The 17,658-nt window shown below is 37.2% G+C and overlaps 1 protein-coding gene across 3 annotated transcripts in view; it reads right to left on the reverse strand.

Moving 5' to 3' along the window:
* Positions 1-1,132: 1,132 nt before the first annotated feature.
* The window catches only part of CEP78 (centrosomal protein 78), a 32,119-nt gene continuing 15,593 nt past the window's right edge, over positions 1,133-17,658 (reverse strand). For 2 of the 3 annotated variants that reach the window (XM_058565598.1, XM_058565596.1), the window contains 7 exons: positions 16,769-16,814; positions 15,016-15,144; positions 5,342-5,419; positions 3,751-3,917; positions 2,687-2,858; positions 2,313-2,360; positions 1,133-1,760 (listed from right to left, as the gene is read on the reverse strand). In XM_058565598.1, the coding sequence (XP_058421581.1) occupies positions 1,197-1,760; positions 2,313-2,360; positions 2,687-2,858; positions 3,751-3,917; positions 5,342-5,419; positions 15,016-15,144; positions 16,769-16,814 (1,204 nt within the window). In that variant the 3' untranslated portion in view covers positions 1,133-1,196. The remainder of the gene's footprint in view (positions 1,761-2,312; positions 2,361-2,686; positions 2,859-3,750; positions 3,918-5,341; positions 5,420-15,015; positions 15,145-16,768; positions 16,815-17,658) is intronic. The other variant, XM_058565597.1, reaches the window with a different exon arrangement.

The following is a 17,658-nucleotide window of genomic DNA, read 5'->3' on the forward strand; positions in this document are numbered from 1 at the left end:
CTTCAAGACTTAGCTTAGGTATTACCTCTTGAGATGACCTTTCCTGGCCCCACAGCTCCCCCTCTTCTTCCCCAAACTTTGACTAAATTCCCTAAATATTTTCAACACACAATGTAACGTGTAGTATTAAGATATCAGCTTGTGTGTCTTCCCCTTTTGCTCTACTGTTAAAGGGCCAAGAGTACATCTTGTTCACTGTTTCATTCCCAAAACACTCTACCCATGACTAACGAACTAAATAGTATTGTAGTTGCCCTTTTGACAACAGTCAGACACAACCTTCTAGAAGAAATCTGTCACTCCAGCTTTTCTCTGATCTTACCTCTCAAGTCATAGTCTGGTTGAACTAAAAACTTATCTATGCATGTTTTACCAGGGAGGCAAAATTTAGTCTGGAGACCTGTGTTCATATATTCTTACATACTCTGCCTGTAAAAAATTCTACCCAGATAGGGGATGTGGACGGGGACAGGTGTGCTTTCTGACAGTCCCACTCTTTGCACTTCTGGTGCTCACTGACTTTTCTCTTGATGTCTTCCTTAAGCCCTTTACTCCCTTAACAAGGAAAAAGGATAACAAAGTGATTCAGAACATGGGTTCTGGTTCAAATCCTAGTTCTACCACTTATTTATAGGGGTGTCATTTTGGGCAATTCACATAATCTGTCTCCTCATCTATAAAATGGGCACAATAATAGGTCCCTACCTTACAGGACTGCCGTAATCCATACACATGGTTAAGTATCTTGGTACATGTCTGCTGCTCTGGTTATTAAGAAGTAGGATGTGTCAATGGCTTCTGGCCACGTGATTTATAATATTTCCACATTTAACCAAATGGTAAAACTATTTCATTTATTCACTCCCATCCCTTTCTAGTCCCCTTACTCTGCTTTGTTTACTTTTTTCTCCCTCCACAGAGTGTAGTTCCACAAGGATAAATGCTTTGTTTTGTTCATTGCTGAAAGCAATAGCACCCAGAAAAGTATCATGCATATTAGGTTCTCAGTAAATACTTGATGAATGAATGATACAAAGTGTCAAAATACACCAAAAGTTTCATTATAATAAAAAGTATAGATCAATCTTTCTCTAACGGCTTTCAGTCCTATATTTTAAAACACCATACGCCATACGGAAAACATGAGTAATTTATTAAAATTTGAAGGCAAAAACATAATTTCAAAAGATTTAGACCTATGTCAAGCGTGATACAGTCTGGATGCTTTCCTGAAATTCAAAATCAGATCCAAGAGTATCACTTTCAGAATGTTCTAGTACATTGAGTTTACTTTTAGTTGTCTTGGATGAAACAGTCAGTATTCTACTTTCTTTCTTGACAGATATGTGTTTTTTCAAAGACTCACTTTTAATTGGTTCATTAACCAAAGAATCATTCTGCCCAACTCCTTTGCTTTTCTGGTTTACAGATGAGTCAGAGCAGAAATGCAGGTCCTTTCCAGGCTGTTTCTTAGCAGAGTGTTTTTTGGTATATTCACCTGTTTTGGTCATTTTCTCTGAAGAAGATCTGCCATTTCTAGACAATTCCTCTTCTTTTCTTTGACTTTCAGTTCCAGAAATCACATCTGCTAAAGGAGAACATGTTCTAGCAACGAACTCTTCAAAAGACTCCTGCCGCTGCTCCGTGACTGGGACTCCCACGTTGTCTCTGGAAGTCCCCAAGGCCTCCTGAGTAGAAACTGGGATCTGGAAGGAGTCGAGAGGCAAAGGAATTCTCGCATCACCTGTAATTTTCTGAAACTGGAGGGAAAAACGAAAGAAAAGACAAAAGTTCAGTGATGAACAAGGCCAACCATTAAAAAGTAGAGTCTACACCTTCAATGTTGCTCTGTGATCTCATTATTAACACAGTCAATTAATTATTCAGAAGATTTTAGAGCCAGTTTTTTTCTAATTATATCTTGCCAAGTGATTCCCAACTTAACTTAGCTATATCCAAGGCTACGTCCACTACATTTTCAGACTTACGTGTTTGGGGTAATTATTACCTGTTTCCCTTTCCCTCATTAAAAATAATAAAACTCTATTCCCTAAGAAAATTAATTTCTTTTCTATCCTCCAGGCACATGTAAACAGTATCCAATTTGTGACTGGACTGTTCTCAAGCTGTCGGTGCCCAAGACCGGTCTGAGACTGGCTGGGATGGGATATGGGGGCTCCACGTAAGGCTAGAGGAAAAGCAGACAGGTTTTCCCCTCCCATTCCTATAACTGGGTGACTCACTACAATATATTGCCTATTAGTTATATCTGGATTACTTATTTTAAAAGTTATCTGTATCAGTACTTGTACCTTCATTAGTGTTCCTTCATTGTAAGCTGACTGCATACAAATAGAAACCTAGATGAAATATGAATAGAATAGACATTTACACAATTTAAAATTTGGAATATTTTCTCTAATGTTTTCTTTCTTTCTTCACTGAGGAAAATTTGCTCTAAATAATAAATTTTCAAAAGAACTTCCAGTTTTCTTATTTACATAATACAACATCACGAAATGGGACAAATTTACTAATCTCAGATTCGGAAAGGATCCCAAAGAGGCTTCTAGCTCCCAAGCTTGTGAACTATTAGAGACTGATTGTTATCACTTTCGCTCTGACTTGGTAATTCCCTTTTTGCTAACCACTCTTAGAATCATTAAGTTCCGTTCTGTCCACTTACTTGGATATTTTGCATTTGTCCTACAGCATTCTGCTTTGATTCTGGCTTTTCTTCTTCAAGTGCCTTCTTTTCTTCTTCAGGTGGACTACTAACAGTAGAATTCATCTGGGGACGACCCAGCAAATGAAAATCTGACTGATCTATACCGGCCATTGTGGCAAGTTGCCCAAGCCTGGACAAGAGAAGGAAAGGAGGAAAAGGCAGGGGTTATTAAATCGCGTACGGGCAGATTAGATTCCCCCATACCTGCAATCATGAAATACTTCTATAATCCTACTCCAGACTACAAGCCTTGATTTCTCTCAAATTCTTAGCCCTTTCCAGATTCATGCTCTGGGACCACATCAGATCATCCAGTCCTTTAGCACTCGCTCTTCCCCCAACAATGTGTTAATACCATTTGGTTTTACTTCCTTACCTATTAGCACTCCATTGTACACACTGTCTCACTAGCAGCTTCAGCATCTCCCACGCACCTAGTCCACTGGCTCTCACCTCCACTCCCCCTTCTTAACCACCTTTCCTCCAGTTTCCAAGAATGTGTTTGTTCCTTCCCAACACCAACCCATTCCCCTATAAAACATCACCCCATCAATGATCAATCTCCAATTCTCTTTCAGCATCTTCTTTCAGCAAAATTGCTCCCAGGTGAGAACCACTGATCTATGTCTACATCTGCTCTGCGGATTAATACCAATTTTTATGTCTAGGACAAGAATAACTTTAATTCAAATTTACTTAACAAGCAAGATGAATAAAAGGTAGGAAAAGTGTTATGCATTCAGGACTATTTTCAATTAAAATTACCTTCAATTTAGTCTTTACCAAAAACTATACCTACTAATTACTCTATCTACAGGTTTATCTTTTATAACAGGGTCTCTACTCTACCAAAGCAGGTTTACCATTTTGCACTTCTTTTAAAATTTAACTCCTCATTTTTAAAAAAAACCAACTGTATTACCTATAATTACACACTAACATGGCTATGGAAGCGATGTAAATTGCTCAAGGCCCTCAGCAAACTACCAAGAGAAGAATGACATGCAGAAAAATTAACTAACCCTGCATCTTTAAGGAGATCCAAGAAAGCATGGAACTTCTGAAAAGAATTCTCAATGCTGCCCAAAACACCTTCATCATCCAGGATCATGTTTGTCAATGACTGTGCATGAAGGGCTTCAGACAAAGAGAAATTTATATTTCTTAACTGGGCATTTTCATGTTCCAGCTATAAAAGAAGATTGAAAATGTCTGACATGATTTTCTCTCATCATCAAAAGAAAACAGTTTTTATGTAACAAAACTAAATAAAACATTTAAAAATGTAATAAATTTGTAATTAATCTAACTCTCCACCAGGAAAGACAGAGATCATATCACATAATAATCAAAACCCTGAGACACTCAACAAAGCTTCCTATATAACACTTAGGTGGTCTATAAATAAACCAAAGTTACTGTTTTATTAATAATCTTTTGAAAGATCACATTTCTAACTGGTTAAATTCATAATGGATCCTCACCCTACAATAGAAAAGTAGCTGCTTAAGGTTTTCCTTAATTAGAAAATGAAATACAGAGTCTGATTTGAGCAAAGCACATTTTTTTTTTTAATTTTTATTTTTTTCCCCCAAAGCCCCAGTAGATAGTTGTACGTCATAGCTGTACATCCTTCTAGTTGCTGTACGTGGGACGAGGCCTCAGCATGGTCGGAGAAGCGGTGCGTCAGTGCGTGCCCGAGATCCGAACCCAGCCCGCCAGCAGCGGAGCGCGTGCACTTAACTGCTAGGCCAGGGGGCCGGCCCGAGCAAAGCATATTACAGCTCTGCTGAGTGTTAAGGATTAACTTCAGTGAGCAAAGTATTTAATATGTTCTAAATTTAAGTATTTAAAAGTTCTAAATTACCCAATTTATTAACTGTACAATTACCAATATTCTCCTTGGCTTCTTGAAAATATTTACTCCTCTGCACTCCCCTCCCCACCATCATCTACTCATCTAAAACCACACATAAGCCAACTCTAGTATTTCTCACAAAGGCCATTTTGTTCATGATGTACATTTTGCCTTTTATAAGCAGTTGCTCAATATTTACTGAATAAGTATTCTCCAATCCAGTGTATGCACTTTCAAAAATTCCTCCCTGAACTCACCTTGTAATAAAAAATTATATTTATATAGAACTTTTTAGCTTATGTCCTGGTTTCATGCACATTAGCCTAATATAATTCTCATAGCACATATTTTTATCTTTCATTGCATTCTTAGCAGTTTTCCAACATCTAATACTTATTTAACTGATTCACTATCTTAATTCACTGTTAGCAGATAGTCTCATCATGTCTTTTATGTTACTGTATATACAGTATAAGCACAGTAAGTGCTTTCTGGAATCGAAGCATCATGAACAGAAAATGAGCTAACGTCATATAAAAGCACACACACAAAAAACCCTAAGATCTTTAAAAACATGCTTTCTGGGATATAGACCATATGACCACTAAATATAAGTAAATACCAAGGTTCATATAGTACAATCAATTTGCAATATGTTACAGTTTTAAAATTTACACAGTGTGTTTGTGTACGGCTTAAAAACAAACCAAAATAAAACCAAAAACTCTCAAAAGTCTAAGAAAAAAGTTGCTTACCTCACTGACTCGTTTGTCAGCCTCAAGCCTTATTACTCTTTCCTCCTTTAACTGCTTCAGGCACTCCTCCAGTTTTCCCTAGTGTAAAGACAGAGTAAATATTATAAACAATTCAAGGCACGGTATCCAAAAGCCTTTCTAGCTATAGATCTCACCAAGGATTTAGGGGCAGAGCCAGAAGTGAACTCAGATTTCAGGATTATAGTCCACTACTTGTAATATACTATGCTAGTGAAATTAATTACCAAAATATATCAAATTAGCATATTAAAGATTTAAATCCCACTCTTTCCGAAATAGATTTGAGGCAGCTCACCATAAAAGGCATATGTGTATAATATAGTAATAAGTCAGAAATAAAAAATGAAGGCCAAGAAATGAAAATTCTATTTTTATTTGTGGGTCACTTTATAACAGGAAGCCCTATTAACATGCTTAATACACCTGAAGTGTGTAAGAGCTGATTCAAATGCATTTTTTAAAAAGTTAAATAATTTAAAGAACTTTATTATATGCCAAGCACTATTCTAGGAGTTTCCTAGGCATTAAATAATTCAATCATCAAAACCTTACAAGGAAAGAATGGATTATTAACTCCATGTTATTTTACAGATGAGAAAACTGAAGTAGAGAGGAGAGTAGGACACCCAAAGTCACATCCTTAATTAAGTACAGTCATGTCTCTTAAGGACGAAGATATGTTCTGAGAAATGCACAGTTAGGTGATTTCGTGGTTATGTGAACATCATAGAGTGTACTTACACAAACCTAAATGGTATAGCCTACTACACACCTGGGCCACATAGTACTAATCTTATGGGACCACTGTCGTATATGTGGTCTGTCGTCAACAGAAATGTAGTTATGTGGTGCAAGACTGTGTTAGAACATTTTGAACTCAGGAAGTTGAGTGCCATTGCTGTTCACAGAAGTAGCAATCTTCCCATTCGCCAAGGTCAATAAAACAGAACAGACATTGGTAAACTCCCTTATGATTTTCAAGAACTAAGACATGTAAATCCTTGAAGTGGGGACACTACTTGTGGTAGACAGAATTCTAAGACAGCACCCAAGATTCCTACTTGCTGAAGTAAACAAACCTCCTAGCTAGTCAATCAAACACTAGCCTATGTGCTGTACTGAAAGGACTTTGCAGATGTAATTAAGGTTCCCCAAATCAGCTGATCTTAAGATAGGGAGATTATTCTGGGTGGATGTGACCTAATCAGGCAGCCCATTAAAAGAGACCGGACTCTTCCTGAAGAAGATTTGAAGTACAAAAGAGACAAGAGGGAGATTTTGCATTGCTGGCTTTGAAGAAGTCAAGTATGATGCTATGACAAGGAATGCAGGAGGGAGGCCTCTCGGAGCTGAGATTCTCCCCCAGCTGACAGCCAGCAAGGAAATGGCGATCTCTGTTCTACAACTGCAGGAGCTGAATTATGCCAATGAGTTGAATAAGTCTGGAAGCAGATTCTCTCCCAGAGACTCCAGATGACACAGCCTGACTGACATCTTGATTTCAGCTGTAGGAGACCGAGCAGAGAACCCAGTCACACCATGCCCACACTTCTGACCTACAGAACTGTGAGCTAACAAACAGGCATTGTTTTAAGCCGCTAAGTTTGTAGTAATAGAAAATTACTTTCCTACTCAATCCCCAGGTTCATGAACAAAATAAATAATTGTTATTGTTTTAAGCCACTGTTTTGGGGTGGTTTCTTACACAGCAATAAATAAACAGAATACCTATATTTATTAAAACAGCAAGGTACACTTATATATTTTAAAGGCTTTTGAACAATCACTTAAACAAAGAATTTCATTAAAGTTTAGCTTACCCCTGGTGTGTGCGTGTTGAGGGGACGAACTCTATTATATGCCACCAATGGGAAAGGAAACTGGTACGACTTTCTGGAGAGTAATTTTTAGTACATACCAACAATACTATGTGCAGGAATTTACCCCATGGAAATCATCAAAGATGTAGGCAAAGATTTATCTACCAACATGATGTCACAGGACTGTTTATAACTAAACCCTAGAAGTAAGCTAAAAGCCTCCAAATCGGGATTGGTTTAAATAAAAATAGCAATCCATATGAAGGAATGCTCTATGAAGTGACCAAAAAACAATGATGACAAGAGCTCTCAACCAGAGTTAATGAATGAGCTTGAGGAGCTCTATATTCAAAATATATCTGTGTGTTCTTTTTGGGAGATGGTCCACAAGCTTACTCAGACTCTCTGACGTATAAGAGTATTTAGTGACATGGCAAAATATTTTTGATACCTTTTTAAGACAAAAGGGTAGATTAGGTGTGTGTACATGCAGAGGTGGCTTTTATTTCCTTCAATAAGTTTTTCATTCTTTTCAAAAATCTGCTCAATGAACATATATTTTTATATTCAGAACACGTTTAAAAAAATTAATAAGTAGTCTAATAACTTCAAATTCTTTAATGGTTCATTACCAGTGAAAGCCAGTCAAGTTTTTAACAGGGAAAAAAAATTGCAAAATTCCTCTACTTATTACTTATATAATTTTTGTGTGTGTGTGAGGAAGATCAGCCCTGAGCTAACATTCATCGCCAATCCTCCTCTTTTTTGCCGAGGAAGATCGGCCCTGGGCTAACATCCGTGCCCATCTTCCTCTACTTTATATGTGGGACGCCTGTCACAGCATGGCTTGACAAGCAGTGCGTTGGTCCATGCCCAGGATCCAAACCCGCAAACCTCGGGCTATCAAAGCAGAGCACGTGAACTTACTGCTACACCACCGGGTCAGCCCCACTTATATAATGTTTTTAATATTTAAAACTGATTTCATAGAAATTCTAAACAAATAAGCACACAAACAAAAAAAAAAAACCCTCACCACAATCAGAGAGACTACAACACTCTATTCTTGACTGGTTCTAAACAGCACATCAAAGTGCAATTACATGAAATAGTTTCTCCCTCTAGTGGAGGGAATTAGAACATAATGTTAATTTTTTTACGAAAAAGTGTATCCTCCTCCTACAAAGTAATTCATGTTCCTTGAAAGAAAATATGGAACCAAAAAACTAGAAAGTAAAATCACCTGCTAGTCTATTACTTAAATAAGACTAATGATAAGGTTTTGGAGTAATTTTCCTTTGTGTCACCTGCTCTCCCTCCTCCTTTCTATACATTGGCTAGTTGATTTTTTTTCTAGAACAAAGCTCCCATCATACTGTCTATCAAATTTTATGTTCAACTTTTTCCCATTTAACATTGAATTAATCATTTCTCATATAATCAGGGGATTCATAACCTTGATTTTTTTAGTGGGCTACAAAATATTCCACTGAGTAATCATTTCTTTTTGGTTAAACATTTAAATTCTTTCCAACTTTTCAATATTATAAGACAAAACAACTACTTTATGCATAAAGGCTTTTTTCCATATTTAGTATAATTTTCTTGCAATAAATCAATAAAAATGAGTTTGAGATCAAAGCAAATGAACAATTTTAAGACTCTGAGGGACTTATCTCCAAACTGCTTTCCAAAAGATTTCTAAGATTTTATACTGCTATCAGCAATGTATCATGTGGTATATGACCTCGACTGTGACTGCTGGCTTACTTCCTCACTTAAAGTGCAAGATATCTGAGGGAAGGGAGAGAATTTTATTAAGCACCTCAGCACCTGTGCCCAGCACAAAGCAGACAATTAATAATTGCTGAATATGGAAAATCCCTGCCAATGCAAGGCTTATGTGTGTGAAAGATAAAATGTGTGTTTTTCTCTAATTGGATAGGTGAAAACTTGCCATCTTCCTTAAATGTGCATTTCTTTGCTTATAATTAGTAGTTAAATTTCTCTTTTAGATTATATTTCAAAAGTTCAGATTCTCTGGGGCAAAATCCTGGCCCTCACCTTTAGCTATATAACCTCAAACAAGTTCAATAACTTTAGGCCTCAATTTCCTCATCTATAAAACAGAGCTAAGTTCTCACATCACAGAGGTTTTGTGAGGATTACATGAGTTAACACACATATAAAATTTAGAAGAGTGCTTGATACATAGAATATGTTCAATTAATGTTAAATGAATGAACATGTGAATGCAAACAGTAGCAAAGGGCTTAAAATGAAACAGTCTCATCCCACTCACATATCCAGCTCCCCAGAGGCAAGCATTTCTTTAAAGCAGGCTTTTAATTATAAAAAAAGACACGCATACTGAAAAGTGCACAGAACAAAACTGTCAATGTGACAAATAAAAAGAGAATACTTATATAACCACCACTCAAGTCTGCAAGTACAACTTGTCAGCATCTTAAAAATCACCCATATTCTTTCCCCACCACAAGCCCCTCCCTACCCCCCAGGGTTGAACAGCATCCTCATTTTCTGACAATCATTTCCTTTCCATGCATGTATCTCTAACAATTTAGTTAAGTTTTGCAACTTCTAACTTTATGTAAAGAGAATCATACTGTATGCAGCCTTTGGATCTTATTTCTTTCACTCAATATTGTTTTTTTTTTTATATATATAATTTTATTTATTTATTTTTCCCCCAAAGCCCCAGTAGATAGTTGTATGTCATAGCTGCATATCCATCTAGTTGCTGTATGTGGGACGCGGCCTCAGCATGGCCGGATAAGCGGTACGTTGGTGCGCGCCCGGGATCTGAACCCTGGCCGCCAGCAGTGGAGCGAGCGCACCCAACCGCCAGGCCACGGGGCCGGCCCTCAATATTGTTTTTAAAATTTCATCCACATTGTTGCCTGTAGCTCTAGTTCATTCAATTTTATTGCTTTATAGTTTTCCCACTGTATGAATATTTGTCATTTATTTAATTTTTAACTCTTAATGGACATTTGGGTTGTTTTCAGTTTGTGCTAATGCAAATAATGCACATGTACCCTGTTGCACCAATTATTCTAGCGCATATACCAGAGGGGGAGGGGGTAGTTGGGTCATAGGGTGTTTATACACCTTCAGTTGACAGACAATGCTAAATGTTTTCCAAAGGAGTTGTGTCATTCATACTCCCGTATAAGTCGGGTGTGAGATTCCTATTGTATTCCAGGTCTATGACACTTGTTACTATCAGATTTTATTTTTTGTCAATCTGATTGGCGGGTAGTGACATTTAATATTGGTTTTAATTCACTTTCCTCTGATTACTAATGAGGTTGAATACTTTTCCATGTTTACTGGCTGTGTGGACTCTCTTTTTTATGAGGTTTAAGTGAACCATTCTTATTTTTAATTCTTCTCTATTTCCAAACACCATACTTACGTGACTACTTCACGGCTAAATTTTAGACATTATCTGTTAACTTTCTACTTTACTAAATATGAGTTTAGTTCATTTACGCTCTTTCCTATGTCCACTCCTCTCAGTAAACTTATGTCACCATTAGTTTTCCCACTGGTCATGACCTTTTAGACTTGTAGTGATATACTTAAAAATCCATAGTGTTTACCAACTGTAAACTCTCAACGCCCCACTCTGTAAAATGAGGACATTCATGCCTTTTTCCCTTCTTTCCACCTCACGCCTACCTTCCAAACTTAGCTTTTACGTTGTCAAAGTTGATATTTATCTTCTGTTCTATGTGCAGTTAAGTTTTCTGTTATTTGAGAGCCAGTAGAGTAGTGTTTAAGAGAAGAGACAGAAAGCCTGAGCTCAAAGCCCTAATCTAACCCTAAATTAGGTACAGGTTGGGCAAGTTCCTTCCCTGTCTTAGCTTCCTTTTCTGAAAAATGGGAATGATATTAGCACCTACCTCAAAAGGCTACTCAGAGGATTAAATGAGTTAATATATGTAATACAAAATACTTACAACATAATACATACTAAGTACATACTATTACTAATATATACTAGTACATGCTAAGTTAATACAAATACATGCTAAGTATAGTGTAGGTTAGTTGTTGTTATTATATGCAAGTTGATAATAAAAGCCACAAGCTAAGACAGTATTTCTGCTATTATGATTAATGTTGCCCACTGCAGGCTTATACTGTCTCTCTGTGTATACAGAGATTACACCTCCTTCTATACTGTTTCAGTGCCATAACCTTTGTGTAGGGTGACCACATATCCCAAATTGCCTTGTACTGTTCCAGTTTATACATGCTGTCCTGATGTTATAGCATTATAGTGCCTTCTTACACTATTAGAGTGTTCTGGTTTGGACAACAAATTAGATATGTAGTTACCTACCCGTGTCACTGAAAAGAGTGACTTCTATAGTGTCAAGTTTAAGCAAATTCTTCTACTTGCATACCAATAGTAGTTTAAAAATCTGCCATAGTTCAGTTTGCTTCATTTTAATGCCAGTATAGCCTCTTCTCCTCTGGAGTGCGCTTCCTCCCCCTCTTCCTCTCCCTCTTCCCTTCTAAGACCTAGTGAGCACCTAATATATAGTAAGTACAATGTGCCTCAAGGTGTTTCTAAGCTCTCATCACACAATCAATGGAAGCCTCTCAAATCTAGGCTAGTTGCTCTCTGCATTGGAATCCACTGTTTCCTGAATCCCGGATTATCTTCCCTCTTGGTTTATTTCACCATTTAGCTGGACTGTGTCTTCAAATTCAGGAAAAGGTGTAGTATAGGAGGTAAACTTTTCAAGCCTCTTTACGTACAAAATATCTTATTCAGCCTCCACTTATGATTGACATTTTGGCTGGATACGAAACCCTAGGTTGAAAATTATTTGCCTGCAAAACTTTGGAGGAATCTTTTCAATGCCTTCCAGGATCCATGGTAGCTGATGACAAGTATGATAAAGTTGAACTTTTTTTTCTTTTTTAGGTGACCAACATTTTTCTCTCTGAAATGTATGTACTTTTTTAGGTGGCCAACATTTTTGTCTCTGAAATTTATGTACTTTCCCAGTATTTTGAAGTTTCACAACAAGGGGTGTCTAGGTATGTGAGTCTATTTTCATCCATCTTGCTCAAAACTTGGGTAGCTCTTTTCAATTTGAAGCCTGTTTACTTTCAGCTATGGGGAATTTTCTAGCCTTTTGACAGTTCCTTTCCATTTTTTTCTGTCATCCCTGGAACTTCAAAGAGTAACATGTTGGATCTCCTAGACACAGTCTCTCCACCATACCCTTTCTGTCATATTTTCCATTCTGTCTATCTTTTTTATATACTACGAAATTTACTTAATTCCTACTGAATTTATTTCAGCAATCATACTTTAATTTCCAAGAGATCTCTCTTGTTTTCTGATCATTCCTTTTTAAATTAACACACTATTCTTACTTTATAGATGCTATCTCTTTTTCTAAGGATACTAATTAGAGTTTTTCCCTTAATTATTTTTGTTCCCTAAATTGTCCCTGGTCCTACTAGAATATGTTTTTACTCTTTTTTTTTCCTGTCACATTTTAAGTCTTACTCAACTATCAGGCAAACTGTGGTTATTTACTATTTAAGAAGGAGTATAAAGTTCCTTGGAAGCCAGTGATTGATGGCTTCTCTTATGTAAAGAAGCAGGTAGTCAGTTGTAAGAGGATACCCACAAGTACTCTTTTCTAGGGTACAAAAATTCACACTAGCTGCCCTAATTTTCCCCAGTTTTTGTTTTCAAAGTGAAATTATCTCATTTCAGGAGAGTGAGGGTAGGGCTGGGACTTGACTCTTCTAAATACACATCTTCATTGTCCTCTCCCTATTTTAGTCACATTTTTAACTAACTCTGCCCTCTCTACATGCACATCTGAGTGTGGGCCTACTCCTGCAGGGGGATTAGACTCCCTCCCAGATGCAGATGGTCCCTGTGCATATTTTAGGTCACGGTTTTCCTCTGGTCTGCTGCTTCAGTTTCATACTCTTCCATTTATTTTCTGTCTTTCAAAGATATGTTGAAATCTCTTCTCTTGATTGTTATGGGTTTATATATTTTAAAAATGTTGATACCATCATTTTAGTGTCTTATCAAAATGGAGAAGAGCTGAAAAGGTCCCAAGTGCATCCTGAATCAGCTATTCCCTAGTCACAGTTCCTAATCTTTGTCTTCCCCAACGTCTATAATCATGTTTTAGAAATACACTCTCCTAGTCTCCTGGTGAAGGAAATGAATACAATACATCCAAAATGACAATGAGTGGGGATTAGTGTTCTAGAGTCTTGTCTTTACTCTGCAACTTAGTAATAAATCACTTAAGTGCTACAAATTGCAGGTGCTCATTTATAAGATGAAAGGGGTAATTCTACATGAACAATAAATTCTTTCCATTCTAATATTTCATAATTTTCTAAGCACTTATCTTAAAATTTCTCTATATCATCACTAATTTTAATTAAAAAAATAAAAATCTGACTTTCTTGTTTGAAAATCAAATTGTAATTTCCATAGTCCTATAATAATGGGATAACTAGTTCTAAATCTGTCAAGTTTCATACTAAGAAAATCGTATTAAATAATTTTTAAAAATTAAATGTGAGGGCCGGCCCAGTGGCATAGTGGTTAAGTTCACGCGCTCCACTTCAGCAGTCCAGGGTTTGCAGGTTCGGATGCCGGGTGTGGACTCACCCACTGCTTGTCCAGCCATGCTGTGGCAGCGTCCCATATAAAGTAGAGGAAGATGGGCACGGATGTTAGCCCAGGGACAGTCTTCCTCAGCAAAAAGAGGAGGATTGGCAACTGATGTTACCTCAGGGCTAATCATCTTCCTCACAAAAAAAAAAAAAAAATTCAATGTGGATTTGTAACACAAAAAAAGACAAAGTCCTCCCAAATGGTCTTTCCTTTACACAAAATATCAGCGCTGCATTAAAGTTGAAATACAATAAATATAGTATTTTTGAGGTGCAAACATTTGTTATAAAAATCAATTTTTCTTTTCCATTCATACAAACACAAGTATGGAATGACATTAGACGTCAGGTTTATTAGGCAATATAATATAGCTTCTGGAGTTTTTTTTTTTTTTTTTTTAATCCACTTTTCTCAAGTGAGTGGTAACTTTATTTTATTTTATTTTCTATTTTATTTTTTTTTAATTTTATTTATTTTTTTCCCCCAAAGCCCCAGTAGACAGTTGTATGTCATAGATGCATATCCTTCTAGTTGCTGTACGTGGGACGCGGCCTCAGCATGGCCGGAGAGGTGGTGTTTCGGTGCGCGCCTGGGATCCGAACCCGGGCCGCCAGCAGCGGAGTGCGCGCACTTAACTGCTAAGCCATGGGGCCGGCCCTGGAGTTTTTTTTATTTTAGGAAAGGAGAATATCAAAACTTTTTTTCAACTTTAATTTTATTAAAAATGAGGTCATATTTTCCTTTTATAAAAAGAGAGCTCAGCTAGAACTGTCAATCTTCTGACCTATAAAACAGAAGCCCTGAATCAGCTGACTACCTTCACATCCAGAACTCAATTTCTTTGAGTTTATCTTACGATCATTAAAATTCTCCCTAAATCTAATATTCTATGGCTCTAAGGAAAGGAAAATATATTACTAATGACATACTTTGATTTTTATCTCTTTGAGTTCAAACATCCATCTCTCACCTTGGTCTAAGCTAAGGAACCATTCAAGGGGACACGACACAGACAGGAGGGCAAAACAGAACCCCCACACAAGCGGTCCAGTGTTGTAATCAGGCTTCTGCCAGATAACAATTACAGTTTGAAAAATAATCTTCTCTATATCTTTAAAGTGATAGCTTTGTACCTGTAATGCTTCTTGTTTTAAACTAGTTTTCTCAGGCTCTTCTGGAACACTGTCTGAAGAATCGTCGGCCTCTTCGATTTCTGAGGAGGAAGGACTCTCTACTGTCACAGTCACAGGAAAATCTGATTGCTTAAAGAAAGAAGATAAGATTGTATAAGAGATAATATAAACCAGATACCAAATATTAAAGGACATTTAACAAAAGTGATCTGAGGTATCAAGTCATTATAAATATCTTTCACTGCTCCTTAGTCTAAAACAAGCAGTGACAAAGTAAAATGACAGTTAACTTATTTTTGCTGTTATTGTACAGAATTCTGTTGTACTTGGTTAGGATTAATATTTGGAATTGCCCATGTCATTTTATTAAATTTCTTTCACATAAGTCAAGAGAGCAGCCAGAGTAAACATTTTTTCTCAGATCAACTTTATGCTGCGGACAAGAAACTTATTCTCCACCATTAGACACAAAGAGTCTGGAAGAAAATGTAGTTTTTAGGAAGAAAATCCATCAGTAGGGGACTGATAAAGAAGAATTCGAAGAATAATTGAAAAGTCAACATATCTAAACTGTGAATAATAAACACTAGAATTTTTAAAAAATAAATCACATACACATACACAACTAAAACTGACCCATTAAAAACCTCATCTTCTCATCATCCTTAAGCCAAAACTAGTTTAACAGTAATACACTTCTCCTGTCAAGTTTCACGGCCACTGGAATGCTGTTCAATATGACATTACAAACATTTAAAAACTGACCTGGCCACAACCCCATAAGAAGTCTACACATCAAATACAAGTGTGCTGGGATGACATAACTGCACAGAAGACAAGTCACCTGGCTATCATTTCAACCACAAGCAGCATACCCTGCAGTAGAGGAAAATCCCAATGGTAGAACGAGGTGTGCACCCCTTCTTCTGGGCACGCAGGAGCAGTACTGACACCCAGGGTGCTCTTCTCCCAATCTCGGTAGTGCTATCTTTTACAGAGCAACTACACGGTATCCCAGGACGGCTGGGAAGGAGAAGCTGATGCTCTGACAGGGTCAGCTTGCTCCAAGACCAGGTGGCAGCATGACAGGGAATGTGTGGCCTTGGTGAGAGAGCAGTGCTCCAAGAGAGCAGAGGCCTTGGGATTTGTTGCTTTATTTTGGTTTTAGGATCTGGAACTTATATAGCCAGCCCTCAAACAACATTTCTTGAAAACAAAAGAACATTCTTGAGTATGGGAGCTCCATGTGTTGGGTCAGAAGTGAAGTCAGGGCCGGCCCCGTGGCTTAGTGGTTAGGTGCGTGTGCTCCGCTGCTGGCGGCCCAGGTTCGGATCCCGGGCGTGCACGTGCACCGACGCACCGCTTCTCCGGCCATGCTGAGGCCGTGTCCCACATACATCAACTAGAAGGATGTGCAGCTATGACACACAACTATCTACTGGGGCTTTGGGGGGGGGAATAAATAAATAAAATCTTTAAAAAAAAAAGAAGTGAAGTCAAATTTGTCTCACTGGGTAGCAGCTGGTCAGCAGACTGGAGAAATGGCTTCCTTGTTTACAGATGAAACCACAAGGCCCCCAGTATGCACAGCTACACGCTGGCATCAGGAGAGTGACCCAACAAGTTTAAATGGATCTATTTCAGGGAGGGACATGTTTCTTGTAAGGCTCTGTTCAGTTTAAAAAGCAAAGAGAATAACCTTCACCTTTCCCACTTCAGCCCCCTATATATTATAAATATGATAACTACATACCTGCAACTGATTATATACATCACGAGTTTTGATTAATGGAAAACCCCTAAAGAGATATCAACAAAATAAGTTATATTTTGATGTAAATACATCACCAGTTAACCCCAGTTAATAAAACTCATTAGTATTATGTACAACATCCATATAGAACTGTGTATAAAAATAAATATGCTCAAAATAAGGAGATGGAAGGATGTGCTACGCAGAAAATGGAACAGAATTTAGCAGATTGGCTTTGTGATAAGTCGGAACTGCTGAGAGCACCTTCAGTTCCAGTGCTCAGAAGGTTGAGGTTTCTAGTCTAACTTCTTCAACTGGTAATATTAATTGTTCTCTAATTTATAATTCCTTGTGACCAGGATGGACTTGAGATTAATAAGCGTCTCAAGAAGAAGACATGAAACCACAAAGTTATAAAAGTAAAGTGCAAAGACTGGGGCCTCAGCACTATAGTATGTGATAATAATTCACATTACCATTCACAAAAAAGCATAGTAGTCAGTTGTCCAACGGAGATTATACACATCAATTTAATATGAGCAATTGAACAGATATTTTACATAGTATCTACTTCAAGTCCTATTTAAAATCAATTCTTTTTATTTTCTTAAGCAATTGTTAATTTCCAATTTCTTGAATACTACCATGTAAGTCATTTCAAAACAATCTATAGCAATCTAATTCATTCAGTGAGCCTAAAATTATAGTTCAACAATTTTAAAAGGCTTTAACCCTTCCACGACAAAATAGCTGTATTAAATAGCTAGCCCCTGGGCAAGTAATCAGCTAAAACTAGTTAAGCCTAGTTTGATTCATTCAATCTGACTCATTAAAATGAGTTAAGTCGGTTGATAGAGTTAGATTAAGTCCAATTCATACTTCTTATCCAT

The sequence above is a fragment of the Diceros bicornis genome, chromosome 22 (assembly GCF_020826845.1).
Source record: "Diceros bicornis minor isolate mBicDic1 chromosome 22, mDicBic1.mat.cur, whole genome shotgun sequence".
NCBI lineage: Eukaryota > Metazoa > Chordata > Mammalia > Perissodactyla > Rhinocerotidae > Diceros > Diceros bicornis.